General features: G+C 39.8%; 1 protein-coding gene across 1 annotated transcript in view; it reads right to left on the bottom strand.

Moving 5' to 3' along the window:
- PAK3 (p21 (RAC1) activated kinase 3) overlaps nucleotides 1-20388 on the bottom strand; it is a 110610-nt gene that overhangs the window by 47667 nt on the left and 42555 nt on the right. Inside the window, exons 5-9 of the mRNA XM_080831295.1 lie at nucleotides 17107-17207; nucleotides 11554-11707; nucleotides 9688-9725; nucleotides 1793-1924; nucleotides 753-918 (exon numbers count right to left, since the gene is read on the bottom strand). Of these exons, the coding sequence (XP_080687421.1) occupies nucleotides 753-918; nucleotides 1793-1924; nucleotides 9688-9725; nucleotides 11554-11707; nucleotides 17107-17207 (591 nt within the window). The remainder of the gene's footprint in view (nucleotides 1-752; nucleotides 919-1792; nucleotides 1925-9687; nucleotides 9726-11553; nucleotides 11708-17106; nucleotides 17208-20388) is intronic.

Genomic DNA, 20388 nt, shown 5'->3' with positions numbered 1-20388 from the left:
GTTTGAAGGATGAAGAGGAATTAGTAAGACTGGGGGCACTGATTACAGATAACCAGAAATGTGTTAGATATTTCTGTAGCATGAGTTTAATGACTGTGCTTCACAGACCTTTGGCTCTTCTCAGCAGACAATGTCTTTTTCTTAAATCTCCTCGATCCAGAAAGCTAACTGAAAGAGGATTGTTTCGTGAAACTGGAGTGAGTGTGTATGCACAAGCGTGTACACAATAATGACACCAGGGGCGGGAGTTTGTTAGCATTTGCTGGCCCTGTTCCCCTTCTCCACACAGAAATGCTCCTAAGTTAAGGGAAAAGACTATATTACTATGGCTGCTGGTTTTGATTGACTGCATTGGGCCCTGAGCTTGACTTATCTATCATGATGGATCAGTTGGGAGACCTCGGGGGATGATCAAACGATATGTCATCAGATTATTTTATTCCTTTCGGGAGCATCATTTTAAAATAAAATGCTGTTTAATTCATCATGTCAAATTTTCACCTTAGTTGATTTTATCAAGTGAAAATATTTAGTTTCTGTCAAATTTGGAGCATGGGGGAAGGAGTGATCTGGAATACAGAGCAAATTCAAACTTTTACATCTTTTGACTTCGGGGAGCCTGGAGTTCATGCAAGGAGGCCCAAACTTTGAAAAGATCGGTCCCCACTTTAAATGTTTTATAAGAGACCATCCCATGAAGAAATGATGGCAGAAAACAAAATAAATCAAAACAAAATACCCCTCAAACTCACTTAGTTTCTCTAGGATCTCCTCGTCTGTCATCTTAGATTTTTTCCTTTGCCGATCCGTGTTTCTGTACAAAGTACTGGAGTTGGCATTCTCAGCAGAAGGTGGTGTGACCTCTTTATTTGGTGCTGCTGGTGAAGCAATGGATTCCAGCACAGAACGAGTGTAGATCTTAAAAATAAGAAAACAAGTTCTACGATGAAAACAGTAGGCCAGGGAAAGGGTTATGAAGTCAAGATGCTGTCATGGCAATGAGGTTTTATTTTTTTTCATTAACACAAAATTTTAAAGCAGTTTTTGGTTCACAGTCAAGTTGAGAGGAAGGTACAGATTTCCCAACTGTCCTCTGTGCCCACACATCATAGCCTCCCCCATTGCCAACACCCCCTGCCCAGTGTAGGACATTCGTGGCAATTGATGAACCTACATTGATGTGTCATAATCACCCAAAGTCCATAGTTTACATACAATTCTCTCTTAGGGTATACATTCTATAGGTTTGGACAAATGTATAATGATGTGTATCCGCCATGATGGCAATGGAGTTTAGTCATTTCCCTAAAAATCCTCTGTGCCTTGCCTATTCATTCTGACTCCACGCCCCAACCCCGACCCCCGGTGAGTATTTAAAGTCAAGTGATTAATTAATTATTAAGCAAGAACTTTAAGTTGCTTCAAATATACTGTTCTTGAAAGCTCTCAGGATCCCACCTTCTGAGGTTCCCCATATATGCTGTGCTAATTCTGGCCTTGGTGCCCCTGCTTAGGCAGTTCTTCCTACTTGATTCACATGGATTTCCTTCTCTAATTTAACTTCGGTAGTGATCTTATAACTTAGCACTTATTTGCATGGTATCATTCTCTAATCGTCACGTACCATCTTGTATCCCCAAAGAGCAACCTCAAACAAGGTTGTACCTGATATTCTAGTTCAGGGAACACAGTAGATACTCAATAGGTAGGAGTGGATGGACTAGATTCTGACTCTACAGCTGTTCCAGAGGACATCTTTTGAGTCATTTACAAACAGTCATTCGTGACTTACTGATTTTGTATGCTCGGGTCTCGGTGCGATAACTGGTGGGGGCTCGTTGTCATCTTCTTCTTCTTCCTCTTCTTCATCTTCTTCTTCAGACACTGGAGGAGCCAAAGGAGGCTCTGATGCTGTTTTTGTACTCTTATGACAAAAACAAAGTTTAGAGACCAGGTATTAACACCCCATTGTTTTTCTCAGAAATGAGAAAAGGGAAATGAAATATTGGATCACATAGGGATATGAAAAAAAACTGCACCTTTTACAAATTAGCAGAACCTCTACAATTTGGTTACTGGGACTGCCCACATTCTGAGGTTAATTCAGGTCATGGTTTTAAACATCATGACATTTTTTTAAAAAATCTTTCTTATTTTCCACTGAGCTCAGAAACAGTGAGCTATTCATTTAGTATTTCAAAGTTCAATGTTTTGGAAATCAATGAATAATATATTTTAAAAATGTTATTAAAGCCTTTGATTTGTACTGGGCCGATTGTCAATTTGTTGATTGATAGTTTGTCGACCAGAAAAGGGCTATTTTGTGCCTAAAGATCAGAGCATGCATATGGATATGGTATTAATACAGCTCTGCAAATACTCACTAAGTACAAGCAAGCCCATAAATGTTGCTTCCCTGTTCAGCCTCCTGGAAAGAAGCACTCAGAAAATAACAGACATGAAGATCTAAGGAATATTCATCAACATAAATAATTATTCAGTCTTAACCAACAGGTATAAATGGTGCTTTGCAATGTTAAAAACTGCAATACCACCACCAAAAACAACAATCATCGTATCTAGGATCAGTTCTTCATCATTCATATTAATGCAGGGGTAAAAATGGTTCCAAAGCTGAATTTTGAAAGCACTTTGACTAGGGTTCTCAAATTGTGGTCCCCAGATCAGCATCATCACCAGGAACTTGTTAGAAATGCAAATTCTTGGGTTCTACCCACACTAATGAATCATAACTCTGGGAGTGGGGCATAATAGTGTGTTATGACAAGCCTTCCAGGTGATTCTGGTTCAGGCTCAAGTTTAAAAATCACTGAATGATGATAGAGGTCTGTGTTGTCCATGGCTAATGAACAATTCCAATGTCACTAGTCTGAATTGAGGTGTGTTGTAAGTGTAAAATATATATTGCATGTTGAATATATAACATGAAAAAAATTGTAAAATAGTTCCTTGGTGAAAGACATTTCCTTTTATGTTGTGTATATGTTGAAATGATAATATTTTGAATAAATTTGGCTAAGTAAAATATCATTAAAAATTTCATCTATTTCTTTTTTTTTTCTATGTGGTTACTAGAAAATTTAAAGTTACATATATGGCTTTTACGACATTCATTTCTATTGGAGGGCACTACTATGGATGGTTTTTTATTTTTTGGTGTGTGTGTATGTATTGGTTTTTGGTTGATGCCTTTGGGTATACTGGCTCAAGCTAATCCTAAAAAAGAATTTTCATTTCTTGAGGACAAAACTCCTAAGTTAAATGCAGGGAGCCTAATAGACTGTAACATCAAAGGACCTCAGCCTATGGTTGAAATTCAACTCGGGTCTTCTACAATCATGTATAAATTGATGGTAGAGCTATAAGATGCAATCATATATCTGATCAGAGATGGCAAGATTTATCTACTGTGCAAAGGAAGACAACTTAGAATTTATAAGAAAATATTTGAAAGAATATCTGCTTGCCCTGATACACATACTGAGTGGTTTATAGACCGAAATTTATATGCTTAGTTGATATTGGTTTTCTTATTTATACACCTGTATTTGGTCCTAATTTGGCCGTAAGAGCTAAGCTATTATGTTGTACTATGGCTGTGTGGAAAGTGACATGTGTTAATGACATTAAGTTGCCAGAAAAAAAAAACCAGTTTCTTCTTGTAAAAGACTAATTCTTCAAGGCACTTCAGTGGGGAAACTTAGAAATTTGCCTCTAGTTTATTGGTGTTTGCTTTGAGATTATTTTGTTTCAGAAAGTTCTGCTCTACCTTACGCCAGCTGGGATCAAGAATGCACCCAATCATTGTTCACTGGAAGAAGGGTAGAACCTGCATATAAACGGACTACTTTTTATATGGCAAACGAAGCTATCTAATCTATTAGGCAATATGAACTATGGTTAGGAACAGTAAGCTTTCCATTAGCCTATGAAAATATCTAAAGTCAGAAATAAGTCATTGTCTCCAACAGGCTCCCTGTTTAGCACAGAGTCTGCTTCTCCCTCTCTCTCTCTGCCCCTGCTCCTGCTCTCTTTCTCTCCCTCTCTCATGTGTGCACTCTCACTCTCTAATAAATAAATAAAATCTTAAAATGAAATAAAATAAAATCACATAGCCATGTTGTAAAACCCTATAAATGTTCTTCCCTGACATCCCCTTTTTAATACACTGCAAAACTCTATAAAGGGAGGGCTCTTTCTTGCTGCTAGAGTTTAATAAACAGCTTGGCTTATTAACAGGTTTTGCTGGTGATCTTTTTGCAGGTCACAGGTATAATGTTCCTATGCTCTCCCTTCTAGGCTGAGAATGACTATGTCTGTCTAAACTTGAAAAAGAGGGGCGCCTGGGTGGCTCAGCCACTGAATGTCTGCCTTTGGCTCAGGTCATGATCCCAGGGTCCTGGGATCAAGTCCCACATCAGGCTTCCTGTTCTGCAGGAAGCCTACTTTTCCCTCTCTCAACCCCCCTGCTTGTGTTCCCTCTCTCACTGTGTCTCTGTCAAATAAAAAAAAAAATACTTGAAAAAGAATGTCGATAGATATTCTGGTTTCTCTTCAGATGATAACTGGAGGGGAGGTGTGTGGGGTGTTGGATGAAATAGGGGATGGGTATTCAGGAGGGCACTTGCTGTGATGAGAGCCGGGTGTCCTATGGAAGTGTGGAAACTACATTGTACACCTGAAATTCATATTAATCACACTGTATGTTAACTAGCTGGAATTAAACCAGTGAGTAAAGAATGTTTTTGTCTTACTGAAAATTTGTGATACAATTCTTGCACAACATGGTGGGGCAAGGGAGGTGATTATTGACGTAAGCAGGGTCCTGGAGTCTTTTAGAACTCTGAAGTGTTTGGCCGATCTCTCCAGAAGGATACAAGTAGGTATGCACTTTTCCATATAAATCCTATTCTTTTCTATTCTATTCTATTCTGTTCTATTACATTCCATATAAATTCACAGAGATCTTATGAAGCCAATCCCTATGGACTCTAAGTTATAAACCCTGCTCTGGACAATACCTCAGCTAGAGGAACTGCCTTAGGAAACTCTTCTTTCTTTGAGCTTCCTTGTTAAAGGTCAAAGGAATTAGAAGTAAGGACTTTGGAGACTCCATATCACTCTAAGTGTGGTCTATGGGCCATTTCTGGTGCTTGCTTAAGATGCAGATTTCAGGGTTCCATTCCATTTTGACTTGCACCTTCTCCAGGCAGATCTGATACACACTGAAGTACAGGGACCACTAATCTAGATGAACAAAATAAACCAGTACTTCGAATTGAAAGCTCAGTCTGTGTCAACTGAACAAATCATGCATGACATTCTCTGGGCACAAATCATGACAGTCGCAGTACTGTTGCTACCTTCCACTCAAGATACTAGTCCAGGATTCTAAACGCATTTCTTTCCTCTCAATAGTCCAATACAAATATAAGATTTTAAAGTAGTCTTAAACTGAAGAGTAGGTCCCTGAACAGTATTTAGCATTTAATACACTCACATCAAAGAAGCTACCATAAGTGAGTAGTAAAGCAGATGTCACAGGACTAAGGGAGGGATTGCTGAATTCAATATTAATGATATAGTCACTCGTTTAAAATATTTAGTGACTACAACACTTCTTCTGTGGTAATTCCCACCCAGGCTATTCGAGGATGCCAAAACTCGTGATCAGTTTAGGCTTTGTCTATAAGGGATTGTCCAATTCCATTAAATCAGATCTTAAAGGGTAGCCAGGTCTACTTGGGAGTGTTTCTAATGCAAGAAAGCCTAAGGACCATCAAGGCAATCTCCCCCTGGAACCATAAGGAGAGCACAGGGTGCTCTCAATTCCCCATTCCTAAGTAACTGAGTTACGCTGAAGGGATCCAACCTAAACTTAAGGGTCTAATCCAGTTCATTCAATCAATAGAAACCCAGCCTCAGTTACGTAGTTTAATTAGTATCCCCACCTGGAAGTCCTACCAGCTCTTCATACTGCAAACTGTCCAATAGGAAACTCAGCATCTGCTCATGGACATTTGTACTCCCAAAAGATGGCATCCTCACCCTCTGCCCACCCTTGTATCATCTGAAGCCTGTAATCACCTTTGACCTTGACCTTTCCTCCAACATCCAATTAATAACCTAAACATTTGAACCTCATCTCCATTCCTGCTGCCACCATCTCCATTAGGCCCTTGTTACCTATGGCCTGGATGCTTATGGGACTCCTCCAACTGATCTCCCCTTCATCCAGCCTCACCTTCCGCCCTTAATTAACTCTGGATGTTTGCTGTCAGGTAATTGTTCCCAAAGCATTAGCTTTCATTGCCTAATTCTTCTGTTCCAAAAAACTCCCAAAACTTCCCAATGTATACTGGAAAAGGCCAGATTTCTCCCTTCCTCCCTCCCTCCCTCCCTTCCTCCCTTTCTTCCTTCCTTCCTTCCTTTTTAATTTAAAGTTTCTGTAGTGAACATACAGTGCAATATTGGTTTCTGGAGTAGAATTTAGTGATTCATCACTTACAACACCCAGTGCTCATCATGACAAGTGCCCTCCTTACTACCCTTCACCCTTCTAGCCCCTCCCCCCAACTCCCTCCCTCCATCAACCCTCAGTTTGTTTTCTACATTTAGAGTCTCTTATGGTTGGTTTCCCTCTCTTCCTTTCCCTGCCCCCTTCCCATACATTCATCTCTTCTGTTTCTTAAATTCCACATATGAGTGACATCATATGTTTGTCTTTCTCTGACTGACTTACTTCACTTAGCATCACACACTCTAGCTCCATCCACATTGTTGCAAATAGGCCAGATTTCTTAGAATACCATTTTAAGGGCCCCAATGATTTGGCTCCAACTTAATGTTCGAGGCTTAATTCCTATGATTCTTTTTCTTGCATCTGTCTTCATTCAAAACCACACCATTTTGTCCCCATGCTCTCCTCATTACTGTTCCCTTTCTTATGTTTTTCCTTTTGCTTAGAATGTCTTTCCCTATTTTTACAGGTCCAAATCCCACCAGACCTTCACAATCTAGCTCAAATGCAGCTTTTTTTATGAAGCATTTTCCAACTCAACATTCAACAAATATGTACCAAGTACCTACAGAGCTTTAAGCCCTTTGAGACAACAGCCTACTTCCTTTTTCCTACCCAGCTGAAAATAATCTCTTTTCTCTGAGTTCTCATGGCAAATGGACATATTTTATGGCATGTAACATGGTCCATATTGTATTTTGTTTCTTGACATGCATACTTCTCTTCCCTTACCAGAATAAGCTCCAGATTTCCTAGTGCTTGTAAGAGGGCACTTGATAAATATATGTGAAAAAAGTAAATATCCAGTTTGATCTCCAAACAGTGAGAACATCATTTTTTTTTCTGATTTGGTGGAATATTTTGATCATTATGTAGATGTAGTTTGAATTCCACAAGCAAAACCAGTAGAAGCAAGCTCAAAAGAAAGGGACAGTAATTCAGGAGATATAAACCATTGACAAAAATAAAAACCATTCTACTAACCATCCTAACAGGTTAGCATTTAGAATAACTGACCTACCTACCTAAAAAAATACCAACTATTTCTTTTCCAGAATACCCAGGTCATATTTATTATATAATAATGATATTCAGTAAATCAAGGGAGGAAAGGTAAGTATTGATTAAGGAAGACTGGCATTTTGGCTTTAGCTTACATTTAATAAACATATAGTATGTGCTAGGTAGTATACTAAGTATTTTACATGCATTATCATATCACATTCAGTATTCATACAATAAGACTAAACACCTATGTCCAGAGACTTCCTCTTTTCTTTTCTTTTTATGTTTAATTGTGGTAAAATATATGTGACATAAAATTTACCATCTTAGCCATTTTTAAATGTATAGTTCAGTAGTGCTAAGTATATTCACACTGTTGTGCAAGCAATCTCCAGAACACTTTTCATCTTGCAAAAATCAAACTCAGTATGCAGAGTACCCTGTATCTCCTATGAGTAGAACCATACAGCATTTGTTTTTTCATGACTGGATTATTTCACTTGGCATAATGTCCTCAAGGTTCATCCATGTGGTAGCATGTTCAATGTGTCAGAATGTCCTTCTTTTATTTTTTTAAAGTAAGCTCCATTCTCAGCAGACAGTGCAAAATGAGGCTTGAACTTATGACCCTGAGCTCAACACCTGAGACAAGATCAAGACCTGAGCCAATATCAAGAGTTGGACACCCAACCGACTGAGCCACCCAGGCACCCCAGATTGTCCTTCCTTTTTAAGGCTGAATAATATTCTATGGCATGGATAAACCACCTTTATTAATCCATTCATCTGTTGATGGGCACATGGGTTGCTCCCACCTTTTGTATATTGTGAATAATGCCACTATGAACATGGGTATACATATAAAAATCTGTGTGAAAACCTGCAGTCAATTCGTTTGGGTATCAACCCAGAAGTGGGCTTGCTGGATCACATGGCAATTCTATTTTTAATAGCCACACTATTTCATAGCCTTTACTCATTACCACTATTGATTTATTGCTATCACCCTTGTTGCCCAGGGTGACATGAAGCAGGCCAGAATCTGTCCTCTATAAAAGGTTGATCATCCAGGACTCTTTGAAGCAACAGTTAGGAAACTCACTAATGTTAATTATTTCAAAATAAAACCATGTAAAGGTAAGCCTTGTCTAAGATAAATTTCTGTCTAATGCCTATGGGTATTCTTGCAGCTGCTCTCTCACTTCTAAGCACTTTGAACTAGGTTACTTATTTTCTGGTCACTTCTCTAAGACTATCTATGTGAGCTTGGGCAAAGTCACCTCCCCCACCACATCGCAGTTTATTGGAACAGGTGGTGCTCAGACATATAGCAGTATGACCTCAGTTGAGTTATTTCATGTCTCTGAACCTCATCTGTAAAATGCAGACAATGGTAAGACCTACCTAATCTGGTTGTCAAGAAAGGCTAAGTGAATGCAAAATGTTATCCTCCCAGTGCCTGGCACATTGTAAGTGCTGAGTCAAGAGAAGTCACTGTCATGACGATTATTATTTTCAATATTGTTTGCATAAGAGAAATAGAAACATCTGTCTACGTAAAGACTTATACATGCAAGTTCATAGTAACTTTATCTACAACAGCCAAAGCCTGGAAATGCTCTGGAGAGACTTCAGTGGGTAAATTGTGAAACAAACAGTGGTACAGCCATACAATGGAAGACTACTTGGCAATAAAAAGGAACAAACTACTGAGAACATGTGACTAGGATGAACTGTAAGAGCATTATGCTGAGCATTAAGCCAATTCCCAATGGTCATATACTATATGATTCTGTGTTCATGAAATGTCCAGAAAGACAAATCCATAATACCAGACCAGTGACTGCCTGGGGCTAGGGTGGGAATGGGATGGGGAATAACCATAAGCAGGCATAAGGGATCTTAGGAGGTGATGGAAATATTCTAAAACTGGATTAAGGCAATGGTAGGGCTGGTATACACATTTACCTAAACTCACCAAACTGTACACTTAAAAATGGGTGAATTTTATATATCTAAATTATACCTTTAAAAGACTGTTTAAAAAAAGAAGAGATATCTAAACTGAATCTGTGTGATGGTATTCTGTTGGACTGTCAGAAACACTGATCACTCCAAACTATTTTCAATTTTTCACTTACCGAGGGATGGGCTGCTATGTATCCATGTGCACTTTTATCTGAAAAGTAAAGATAAGGACGTCACCTTTATTTCATGAAGCCTGCCTCCCTTAGAGATCAGAGTTAATAAAAAATTAACCTGCATGCCTTTGACCAGAAGGAAATTCTCCAGTTCGCTATTGAACAGATACTATGACAAATGACTTTGTTGTTCTGAAAATAGCTCACACCATTGCCCCCTCACATGTCATTTTATAGACCTTAGTGCAGGCCTCTGGTGAATCTCATCTATATAGAGGACTATCGATATTACATACTACTTCCTTTAAAAAAAGATTTTATTTATTTGAGAGAGAGAAAGAGAGTGCAAACATGCGTGCAAACAAGGGGAGGGGCAGAGGGAGAGGGAGAGAGAAGCCTCAAGCAGAGTCCCCACTGAGCACAGAGATCAATGCAGGGCTCAATCCCAGGACCCTGAGATGGTGACCTGAGCTGAAATCAAGAGTTGGATGCTTAACCAACTGAGTCACCCAGGTGCCTGGAGATTACCTACTCCTGAGGTAGGAATCTATACATCTATATCCAGAATTTGTCCCCTATTTCCTCCCTCCCTTCTCTTCCACCCTCCCTTCCACCCTGCCTTCCTTCCTTTCTCTTTCTCCTCCCCCACCCCACCTCCTCTCATCCCATTCCTTGGTCTCAACTCTAGAGCATCCCAGAATGTCTGGTGAGTTTCACTCACCTCAGACAAATACTAGAATGAAGCATTTTTGGTTCTGGTAGCCTGTGGTTCTCTAGTGAACCTGGAGGACAGTTCTAGACTTCCTCACATTAATTAAGTGCTGTTTGATGTGTCACTAGGATCTCTGAGGCCTATCATGTATGTGGAAGACTAAATATCATAAAACCTCTCCTTGCTGGCCTTTTTTCTTTTCAGTGTTCTGCCCTGGAGAATAGCTGTTGAGCTATCTTCTCAGTTAAAAACGTCCCGTGGAGCTTGTGAATTACTACATGCCTTAAGTTTGGGCTTTGACATGTGTTATGACCAAAGGAGACACTCCTCCCCTTCCAAGTGTCCCCTTGCACCATCCCTGAAGATATTTTAAGCCTGCCCTATGTTAAAACCATTGCTTAGAGGTAGGGGCTCTTTACAGCTGGACCACTAATGATAGGATTCTCTTCTTTTTTTAGATGTTAAATAAGTTGTTCTAGAGAGGCACCCTGGATTATCTTTCTCAAAACACAAAAATATTGTTTGGCATATATTTTTCAGTTGCTTATAGTGCAAATGTGAACCTTAAAGTTTCAAACAAAGGCTCAGTCTATGTGCTAGCAAATGAAGTCAAGATTTGGCAGGAACATGACCATTTCAATTTCTTATAAATAGCCAGACGTGATTTCTTTCTTTAAGCCTGATTTTGAAGTTGGATTAAAATAACCTGGCAACCACAAAATGAATGCTGTATCATCAGGGTCCAATTCAATGAATTGGAGGGAAAAAAACAAACTTTAGGAGACCATGGTTGGACCCATACGCCTCTTATCTCATGGACACATCACAAGGCCTGATCCTACGTGACTAAGGAAGTGTTTTCTTCATGCCAGTGCAGAGACCAAACACTTGTGATTGCTGATTCAAAGTGACAACTGCTGCTTCACTGAGCAATTAATTCCCCCTACTTGAGTTCTAAAAACAGCCAAGTCATAAACTGCCTCACATCAACTTCACCTTCCAGCCTATCTTTCCATTTACTGTCACTGAAGTCATTTGGAGAAGGTACTAGAACTGACTTCAGATGCCCTACAGGCATAGGCATTCTGGTCTAATCCTGAGGCTCTGAGATGAGAATTACTTCTTCTCTCTTTGATGCCTTGGAATCCTCTTACCTCCCGATGTAAAGCTCATGTATTTCTGGTTGTTGACCGTTTCTTTGGAATCGTAGAATTTGAGAACATCCAGGACGGCTTGTGGGTTCTTCTTCTGTTCCAGTTTTGTTATGTTGGAGGTTTGGAGTAACCGTGCCCACTGCTCAGGGATTCCCTGTGGACAACCAGAGGGAAAGAATGGCAGCTCAGAACATTCAGCAGCTGCATTTTCATGTTCCAGTAAAGTTCTTCACCAAGAAGCCCATGCTACCTGTAGGATTACACTTGGGAAACTGGAGTGACACTCTAGATTTAAAGTTAGTAACTTAATAATGCAATCATTCTCTTCTCTAATTAAAACACATAGGTAAAACTAGGATCCAACTTAAAAAGGGTGGGTGGGAGTATGACTGTGATAGAAAAAAAAAAGCGCATGAAAATCACCTCCATATTAATTCTGCTCATCCATGAAATGATGTTTACGGCTTAGCTTATTTTTTCTGGCGACTCAGGGCAGACATAGCAAGACTTCTCTAAATTTGTGCACAGTATAGTATAGTGCAGATCAATGGATTTTATATGACTGGAATCACATAAGCTCTTTCTGGGCATGTCGTAATTGGAAGATCTTTCCGAATGGAAGAAAAGCCTCACCCTTGGGCAGTTTCCGCTTTGCGATTACAAAATGTAATTTTGGGGGGGTGGGTGCTCTAGGGCTTTAATACAGAGGGGGATTGAGGGGAGGCAAAAATAGAATAGAGGAGGAGCAACAGCCAGGAGGTGCTAAATAGTTTCTCCTCACCTCCCTCCATCCCCTCCTCCCCACTTTGCTCATTGGCCACATAGAACCTGGGGACTGTGACACCCATGGCAAAGCCTTGTGAGAATTGGCAATACTCTAAAGGATTTAGAGCAGAGAGGAGGGAGCGTTTGGAACTCGAACCCGGGACAATTGCACCAATTACGCTGAAAGATTAGCTTCGCGTTGAGCGTTGAGCCTTCTTTCCTACATGTTCAGCCTACGGATGCCCCCATTTTGTAATTGTCCAGCCTCCAAGGACAACTTGGAGTGAGAGACAGACACACTGTTCCTGGAGTGCATCTAGACACAATTTGCGTGGCCTTGCCCTCCGAAGTCTCGGCAAAACAATGTGTGACGTGGGCCTCCAGAGTTTGGGAATGACAACGAAAAAGTGAGATAAGCCAAGCAACAACTCTACTGCACACACATGAACCTGCTGCGCAGTGCTATGACATCTCAAAGAAGCACTTTGATGCAAGCTTCTTTTGGGCCTGTGACGCACCTCTGGGAGCTTCCCTGGGCACATCTGTGAGCCATAGAGATCTGGCTGTAATGGACGTAAATAAAGAAAGAAAAGAAAGTTAAAACAGAATGTGGGACAACTTAGAAGGTGGGAGGAGATGAAACCAATGGGTCTGAATGGGGGGGGGTCATCCCTTCTCAAATGGGGCGATTATGAAAATTGAGAGGTCTTAACTCCATCAGGGGCAGGACAGGTTAGGACAACAGATTGCAGGAAACGGGGTGGGTGGGGGAGACAACGTTCTCAAGTTGTGACATGTAATTCCACTTGGGGCCAGGTGTTTCCTCCATAAATACACAATAGTAAGAATTACAGTTATAGGACTGGAAAATTACCAGAAGGCAGAAACATGACTTTGGAGGGAAGAAGGATGGCATCATGAAAAGCTTTGACGATAATTTGTAAGTCTGTGTTTACGACTGGGTGATCACAGGTAGCCAATGGCCATGTGATGAACTTACAAATATCAGTTCCCAATTCTGGGTAACCATTTCCAGTTTCACAGTGGAAGTGTCTGTGTGGCTAAAATGGACAGGATGGTGACACAGGGATGCTAAATTTCACTGCATTCTCATTGATGCGATTCTTCTGCAAGATGCAGTGAGAAAGTCATGACTGGTTTAGGGAAAACTAGATTAAGGATTTCCCACAGTCAGACTCTACCTTTGAGTTTCTTTAGACCAGGGGGAAAAGGGAAATCATTTCATTTTAAAGCATATATGAACAATTTCCATTTTAGTGCTACAGTTCTGAAGTCCAGGCTTCCCACAAAATGAGTTCAGATATAAGGTAACGACTTTGTCTAAATTAAGAGATTGTCTCCAAAGCTACAGAAACATGCTTCGACCCAACTGGTTTGATTTGGGATATAGGTCTTTGATTCCTGGCATCTGGGGTTACTCCAAGCACAGTGAAACGACACTTTGACATGCATTAATCACGCAATTCGATGCTAAAGCCTTAAGCCACATATTTGAATTCAGGAGCCCATGCATGATCCCAGTTCTGATTCTAAGTGCAATTAATAGCATTTGGTTAATACTGTCATGGCCAAAGGAGTTATTAAGTGTTACAAAACCAGGTATGCATTGCACATAACCACTAGGGCAGATATCACTGGCATGATCATTACCATAATTATCAGAATATTCTCAGTTATTATACATTCTGATGGCACTTCTAAACTTTTGTGATAAATCAATGTTTCATGATCACTAGACAGCAGGGAAACATGCTGTCAATTGCAGAAGATCCTTCAGACAACTATACTTACCCCATGACTACCCTGCTGACATCATTTCTTGTTTCTTTGAGAAGTTGAGATAAACTAGTTGATCAATGAGACCTGACACTTAAATTTGAATGTATGCCCCAAAGGCACATCATCAGAAAGCCATCTCATTACTTTAGATTGAGGTACAAATCCCAAAAGTTAAGACAGCTAATGGAGACCTAGAAGTATGAGCATCAGAAGCAGGAGCACATTTCAATGCCTGACCACGTGTACAAAAACAACCAGATGTACAACAAGCTGGGGATTGTCTGGTGTAGCCCAGGAAAATGGCAGCATGATACAACAGGCCAAGCATTTATCTTATAAGAAATGATCATGTATATCACTCATACCATTTTTCCCTCTGATTCACTGGAAGCGACCGTCACAGGTCTAGAGGTCTGGAAGGGGGAGTTCTGAAGTATTTGGGACAAAAATGGCAATATAAAGGGTAAGGACTTTTCATAGTTTAGTACCCCAAATCTCACCTCCCAACCGAATTTGAATCTCAAGGTCCAAGCATATAACCAGGTGTACAAGGTTATATGGACCAACTAGCCATAGGACAATCAGCAAGGGGCACACCAAATCGGCATCCAAGCATTCATAATGACAGACCCTTGGAAGACAACTGAACAAGACAGTTCAACAAATTGCTCAAAATTCAACCTAAGCAACAGCAATAATCAAATTTGGCAATATGCCCCCCACCACACGTGCCTGTGCACACACGTAAGCACGCACACAATACAGTAGTGGTACTGTGGCAAATAGGACCCAATTTTAAATGCTACCACCAAAATGATTTTAAAAGCTTATTATCATTGGGCAGTTTTTAAAGTTGGTAAATGTAAACCATAGGTGAAAAGAATTAAAAAGGACAGAATTTGGTGTCTTTAAATACAATGTGTGGAAAAATAGTTTGAAAAGACCACAAGAGGACAATAAATGCATCAGCTTTCCAAATTTAGCCTGTTGTCTGTCCATATCTTCAAAGGATTTCCAACAACTGCTTGCATCCAAACAGATGTTTTATTTTAAATTGGGTGTGGGGACGGCAGAGGGGGGCAGGTGTTGGTTTGGTTGGGTTCAGTTGCATCAATCTGTTGGCCAAAATTGGAAAGAGTGCCCATCGCATATCCCACCCCCAGCCCTCTCTGGTGGGTTCTTTGGGTTCTAACCAATGGCCAAGTGATAATGCAGTCAGTCAAATGATGGTGATTCACTTTTTTTCATTTCCATTCAGAACCCCAAAAGAACAAAGAAAGAGCTCAAGATAGATGGTATCATAAGATGTCAAGCAAGTTGGAAAGTGCAGAAAAAATTTAAAAAGAAAATTAGAAAGGAACCAGAATGTCACATGAGAATAGCGGAGGAGAAAGCTTTCACATCAGACCATAAAAAGGAAGGAAAAAGAAAACGTGGCATGAGAGCAATAAAACATAAGAAAAGTTAATGCAGAAGAAAAGCACACAGAAAACAAAACAGGTCAAAACTGGAAGCATAACATTCTTAAAATAAAAAGAGGGAACAGTTATTAGACCACATTAATAAAGTTGAAGTGCTTTGACTGTTTCAAATGCCAAAAAAGTTGTAGTATTTTTGTTTAGATTACAAAAATCATTATTATTATTTTTGGGAGGTGGTGACAGTGGTAATGGTAGTGGTGACAGCAGTCAAGGCCATTTGAATAATGTCTCTGACTCCAGGGATGAAATTGGTTAAATCCTACCAGTGTCTCAACTTTATCAACATCAGTATTTCTTTACATTCTCTTCTACTTTGTATTGAGAGTACAGAAATAATCAGCTCATGTCACTTTGCAAGGCTAAGATGTTTACTCCATTCTGATTTTATTCTCATATTGCGTATTTCCAGAATTGGAAAAAAAAAAAAAAAAGGGCAATTTGGCTGTCAATTCAGAGACATGGTTTGCTTCCCCAAATCCAGTTAATTTGTCCCCCGCCCCTTTTTGGTTCACTCAGTCATATAAGTTTACTTATTAACCATCAAGTTATGAAACAGAAAATTTAATTATTTAACCTCTAAAATTATTGGTTTTAGAACCCAAGATTCAGTGGTGATGATATCATAAAAGATTTTTTTTTCTGAATGCATTCAAAAGTACTCATTATCTCAGAATGTACATTTTTATTGAGATCCTTACTAGTACAGAAAAAGGTAGTTGATCTTCCTGGGGACATATTTCTAGCCACATCTTTTCCTTCATTCATCTAAAGACAAAGATGCCAGATCTTGGAAAAAGAAAAAGTATAAAATGACAGATCTTGTGTTATTTGAGCACTACAAATATCCAAAGAAAGGCCGAGTCTATAACTCTGGTCTTTCTGGAGAATTTGTATTGGTATTTATTGTGGATTGCATATATTTAAAGCACATAACCACTAAAGCACACAAGATATATTCATAAATATTCTTCCTGAAACATGGGGTTTGTTGTTTTGAAGGCCTTTGAAATATACCTGTTAATAAGCCTAAAAATAAGTCATCTTCTTGAAATCAAAGGGAAGACAAGGTCAGTTGTACAGATATTTTTGGTTAGTGTGGTTAGCTTATCTGAGTAATCCAGGTTCTAATGTCAAGCCTGAATTATTCAGATGGACTGTCTTCACTGGCCAAGTTGAGTCAGTTGATTCTCTGATTCACTTCAAACAATAAAGAACAGACTCAAAAGAGTCTCTACCAGGACTACGTTTCCTGTGCCATAGAAAATTCGCATTTCCAATCATGTTGAAGACTAACTGTGATTAGACATTTTTACGATGGATAAAATAATTTTCCCAATACTCTTGCCACTCTCTAGTTCCAATGGGGATTGACTCAGTATAGTCCATCTTCCTTGAAATCATCCAAAGCATCAAGCCTGACATTCTGGGACATGGGCAGGCTTTCTTGAAACCTATTTTCACATAGGAATTTTTTCATGGCTTGCAAAACAATAAGGAGCTTACTTACAGTGAACTCCCCGGTGACAGCGTCAAACCCCACATGAATCGTATGTTCAAAGTCTGAAGGAAGAGAGATCTCTGGGCGTTCTTTCTCCTTCTTCTTATTGGCTAAAGGCAAAATGTTAACATGTATTTATTGGGGACATAGTTTTGTCATCTCTAAGTTGTACAATTAGGTTCATCAAAAACAACTACAAAGCTAAAAGACAACTGAATCCAACACAAGCTTAATAGGATTTAGCTCCAGAATTTATAATTTCATCTGCAGAAGTAGCTGAGAGTTTGACAAAAAATGTTACATCCAGATGATTTACAAATTCCCCAATTCCAGTTCCAACAAAACTTGCAGTCACATTGATTTATGTCCTTTACCAGTCTAAAAATGTAATCAACAGATATCTAGGTATATCGTGGTTAACTGGCTTTGTTGGATTGAACAGGACTTACTAAAGAAGTAATTCATTATGATCAAGTCAAGCTAAGGCTTACTATTAGAAAAAAAGAACAGAAAAGCGCTAAAGCTGTCTATAAAAGCATTAATGAATTGTTTCCATGTTAACCACAGCGAAATAGAACTTATTTAATTTATATGTTTACATTATGAGGCATATTTTAATACACTCTCTGTCTTCTTTCAGTGAGAACACGACTGCAAACCATTAATGTTACACATCTTTATCATTAAAAATGTTTGTAATCATTTACTCCCCAGCACTTTGCTAGTAAGAAAATATAAATGGTTGCTTTTTACTGAATTAATTTTATTTAGTTCTTAGTAACCTCAAATCAATGTCTTGCCTCAGTCATTCCAGTTTGTAGCTATTTCTCCATGTTCCTAATATATTTTTTTGTCATACTAGCCATTCCAAATCATTGTCCTCAAGTAGCGGATTTTTCATAGTGACACAACTATGAAGAAACACGTCCACAGTTAATATGTCAAAACCTTTAAAGATATTATCACTGGAGAAATTAAGTTGGGAACTGTAATGAAATTAGTCTATCTTGGAATAGATTCCATGAGGAAGTTGCTGTGGAAATGTAAAATGGCATTAGGTAGGGTCCATAATAGCACATAAGCACATCAGAGCGCGTACCTCTGATTGGGGTGCATTTTACACTCAAAAGACAATAAAAATACTCACCCTCCTAATAATGGGAAAGTCAGCATGATTTGCCCAATTGAAACCAGTCAACCTCAGAATTGCCAGGGTGGCCAACTTAGAACACTCTGGTTCAAACAGATGTTTCCTTGGCCTGAATTTTAGACAACATTCAATTAACCACATATGGATTACTGGTTTTGCGGGTTACCCAGGATAAATTTTCAATTCAAAATCTTTCACGTTCAAATGTCATTCTCATGGTTTCTTTTCTCTTTTTACCCTCTCTCACTACTCCCTATCTTCAGCCAGAGGACAGAGAGATGGTGCAGAAATACAGACATTCAAGGAGTAAGAAGATTAAGATACAGGATTAGGAAAGAAAGATTGGAGGCGGGTGTGGGGGAACAAGGGTCACTCAAAGCCTCTGTCTGGCCATAGAACACATTAGGACTCATTTTGAAAAGTATATATGTGCCATTCAACTTGACTTCAGCTTGGATGCTGTGTTTATAGCAAGTCTGCTTTATTGAATATGAAGCTTAGACCTTTTTATGTGGGTACCTACTTCTGCTGTGTGTTTTGGTCCCATAGCTACCACTCATACTTGCTTGGCCACCAGGCCATTATCCAAGCCACTCCTCTGATTGTCCTTTTTTTTCCTCTTCCCTGCTCTCCCATCCATGTTGGGTGTAGATGACTCTCTCTTTTTACTTCCTTCACAGTGTGGTCTGATTCTCCTCCTCCATCAGTGACCATTCTTTATTTGATTGGCACTGCTTCCCCTTCTGCCTTTTCTTTTCTTTTTTTTTTAAGATTTTGTTTATTTATGTGACAGAGAGAGAGGGATCACAAGTAGGCAGAGAAGCAGGCAGAGGGAGAGGGAAGCAAGCTCCCTGCTGAGCAGAGAGCCCGACATGGGGCTCAATCCCAGGACCCTGAGATCATGACCTGAGCAGAAGGCAGAGGTTTAACCCACTGAGCCAACCCAGGTGCCCCCTTTCTGCCTTTTCTAATGCAGTCTTTGGCCTTTAACAGTCCTTTCTTTGCACTCGTCCCTCTTGGATGGTATCTGATGCCAGAAACTAACCCATGCTGGGTAACTCCCTGATCTGTGGTTGGCTAGGGATGATCTGGGTATTGTGCGACCAAATGCTTTACACAATTCAAGAGGAATGCTCCCTTTAAGGAAAAACACACTACAAAGACTGCCAGGGTCCTTTCTAGGGCCTTGGAAGAGCCCCAAGCCAGTGAGGAACTCTAAAGAAGTGTTATTTGCTTCATAGTTAATCTACTCCTAGTGACAGGTGACTCTCTTGGGGTCAAAGACTTCTCTGAAAATCTGAAGAAGGCTGTGGAACTTCTGCCCATAAATACACTGTACACATCTACACAATTTTGCATATAATTTCAAAGGCTTAAAACTCCCCCGACTCTAGGTTGAGAACCCATAGCTCAATCTATGTCTCCAATCACTGTATCAACTTGCATTCATGACCTCTCTTGCTAGCAGTCTCTCCTTACTTTCCATTAGTATTGGCTGAATGTTTGAGGACTATTGACTTAGCCCTAACCACTTCACTTGGGCTGAGCTGTATGAATTGGCTTTGTGGAGTCTCTCTAGAAGGCTACCCAATTGCCAGTCCCTCACCAGCCTGATCATGCCCTTCCCTTCACTCAGGGCTAAGCCTAACAAAGGCAGGAAGCCCAAACTTGCTCTTCCTCCAAGTCCATGTTCTCTCAGTGAAATGATACCACTAACCACCCAGATCAGAAAGGATTCAGGCTTTAGACACCAACTCTTTGGGGAGGCCCTGAACAATGAAAAGATTATGAAACCCCCCTCCAATATGTAATTCAAATAAAAACAACAGTAAAGCATAGAAAGGTTAAAAAGTCCAAAAAGTTCTGCTACTCCTATGGTGATGAAGTCTTTCTAAAAACTACATATACAGACTAAAAATGTGGCCAGGTTTTGGGGGCCCCCGATTTGCGGGGCCTGCAGCCCCTGCTTACACTCGTTATTGGGTAATTCAGCACTGGCCCAACTTTCCAAACCATAAATCTGGCAGCTTCTTTGATTGCCACTGTATTTCTACCTTAATTGGTCACCAAATTCTAGTGTATCTCCCACACTCATCTTGAATCTATGTTCTTCCTTTCTTCCTCAAAAACCATCACCTTAG

The sequence above is a fragment of the Martes martes genome (assembly GCF_963455335.1).
Source record: "Martes martes genome assembly, chromosome: X".
Classification (NCBI taxonomy): Eukaryota; Metazoa; Chordata; class Mammalia; order Carnivora; family Mustelidae; genus Martes; species Martes martes.
The sequence above is the reverse complement of the archived record's forward strand: the minus strand, read 5'-3'. Positions and strand labels throughout refer to the sequence as shown.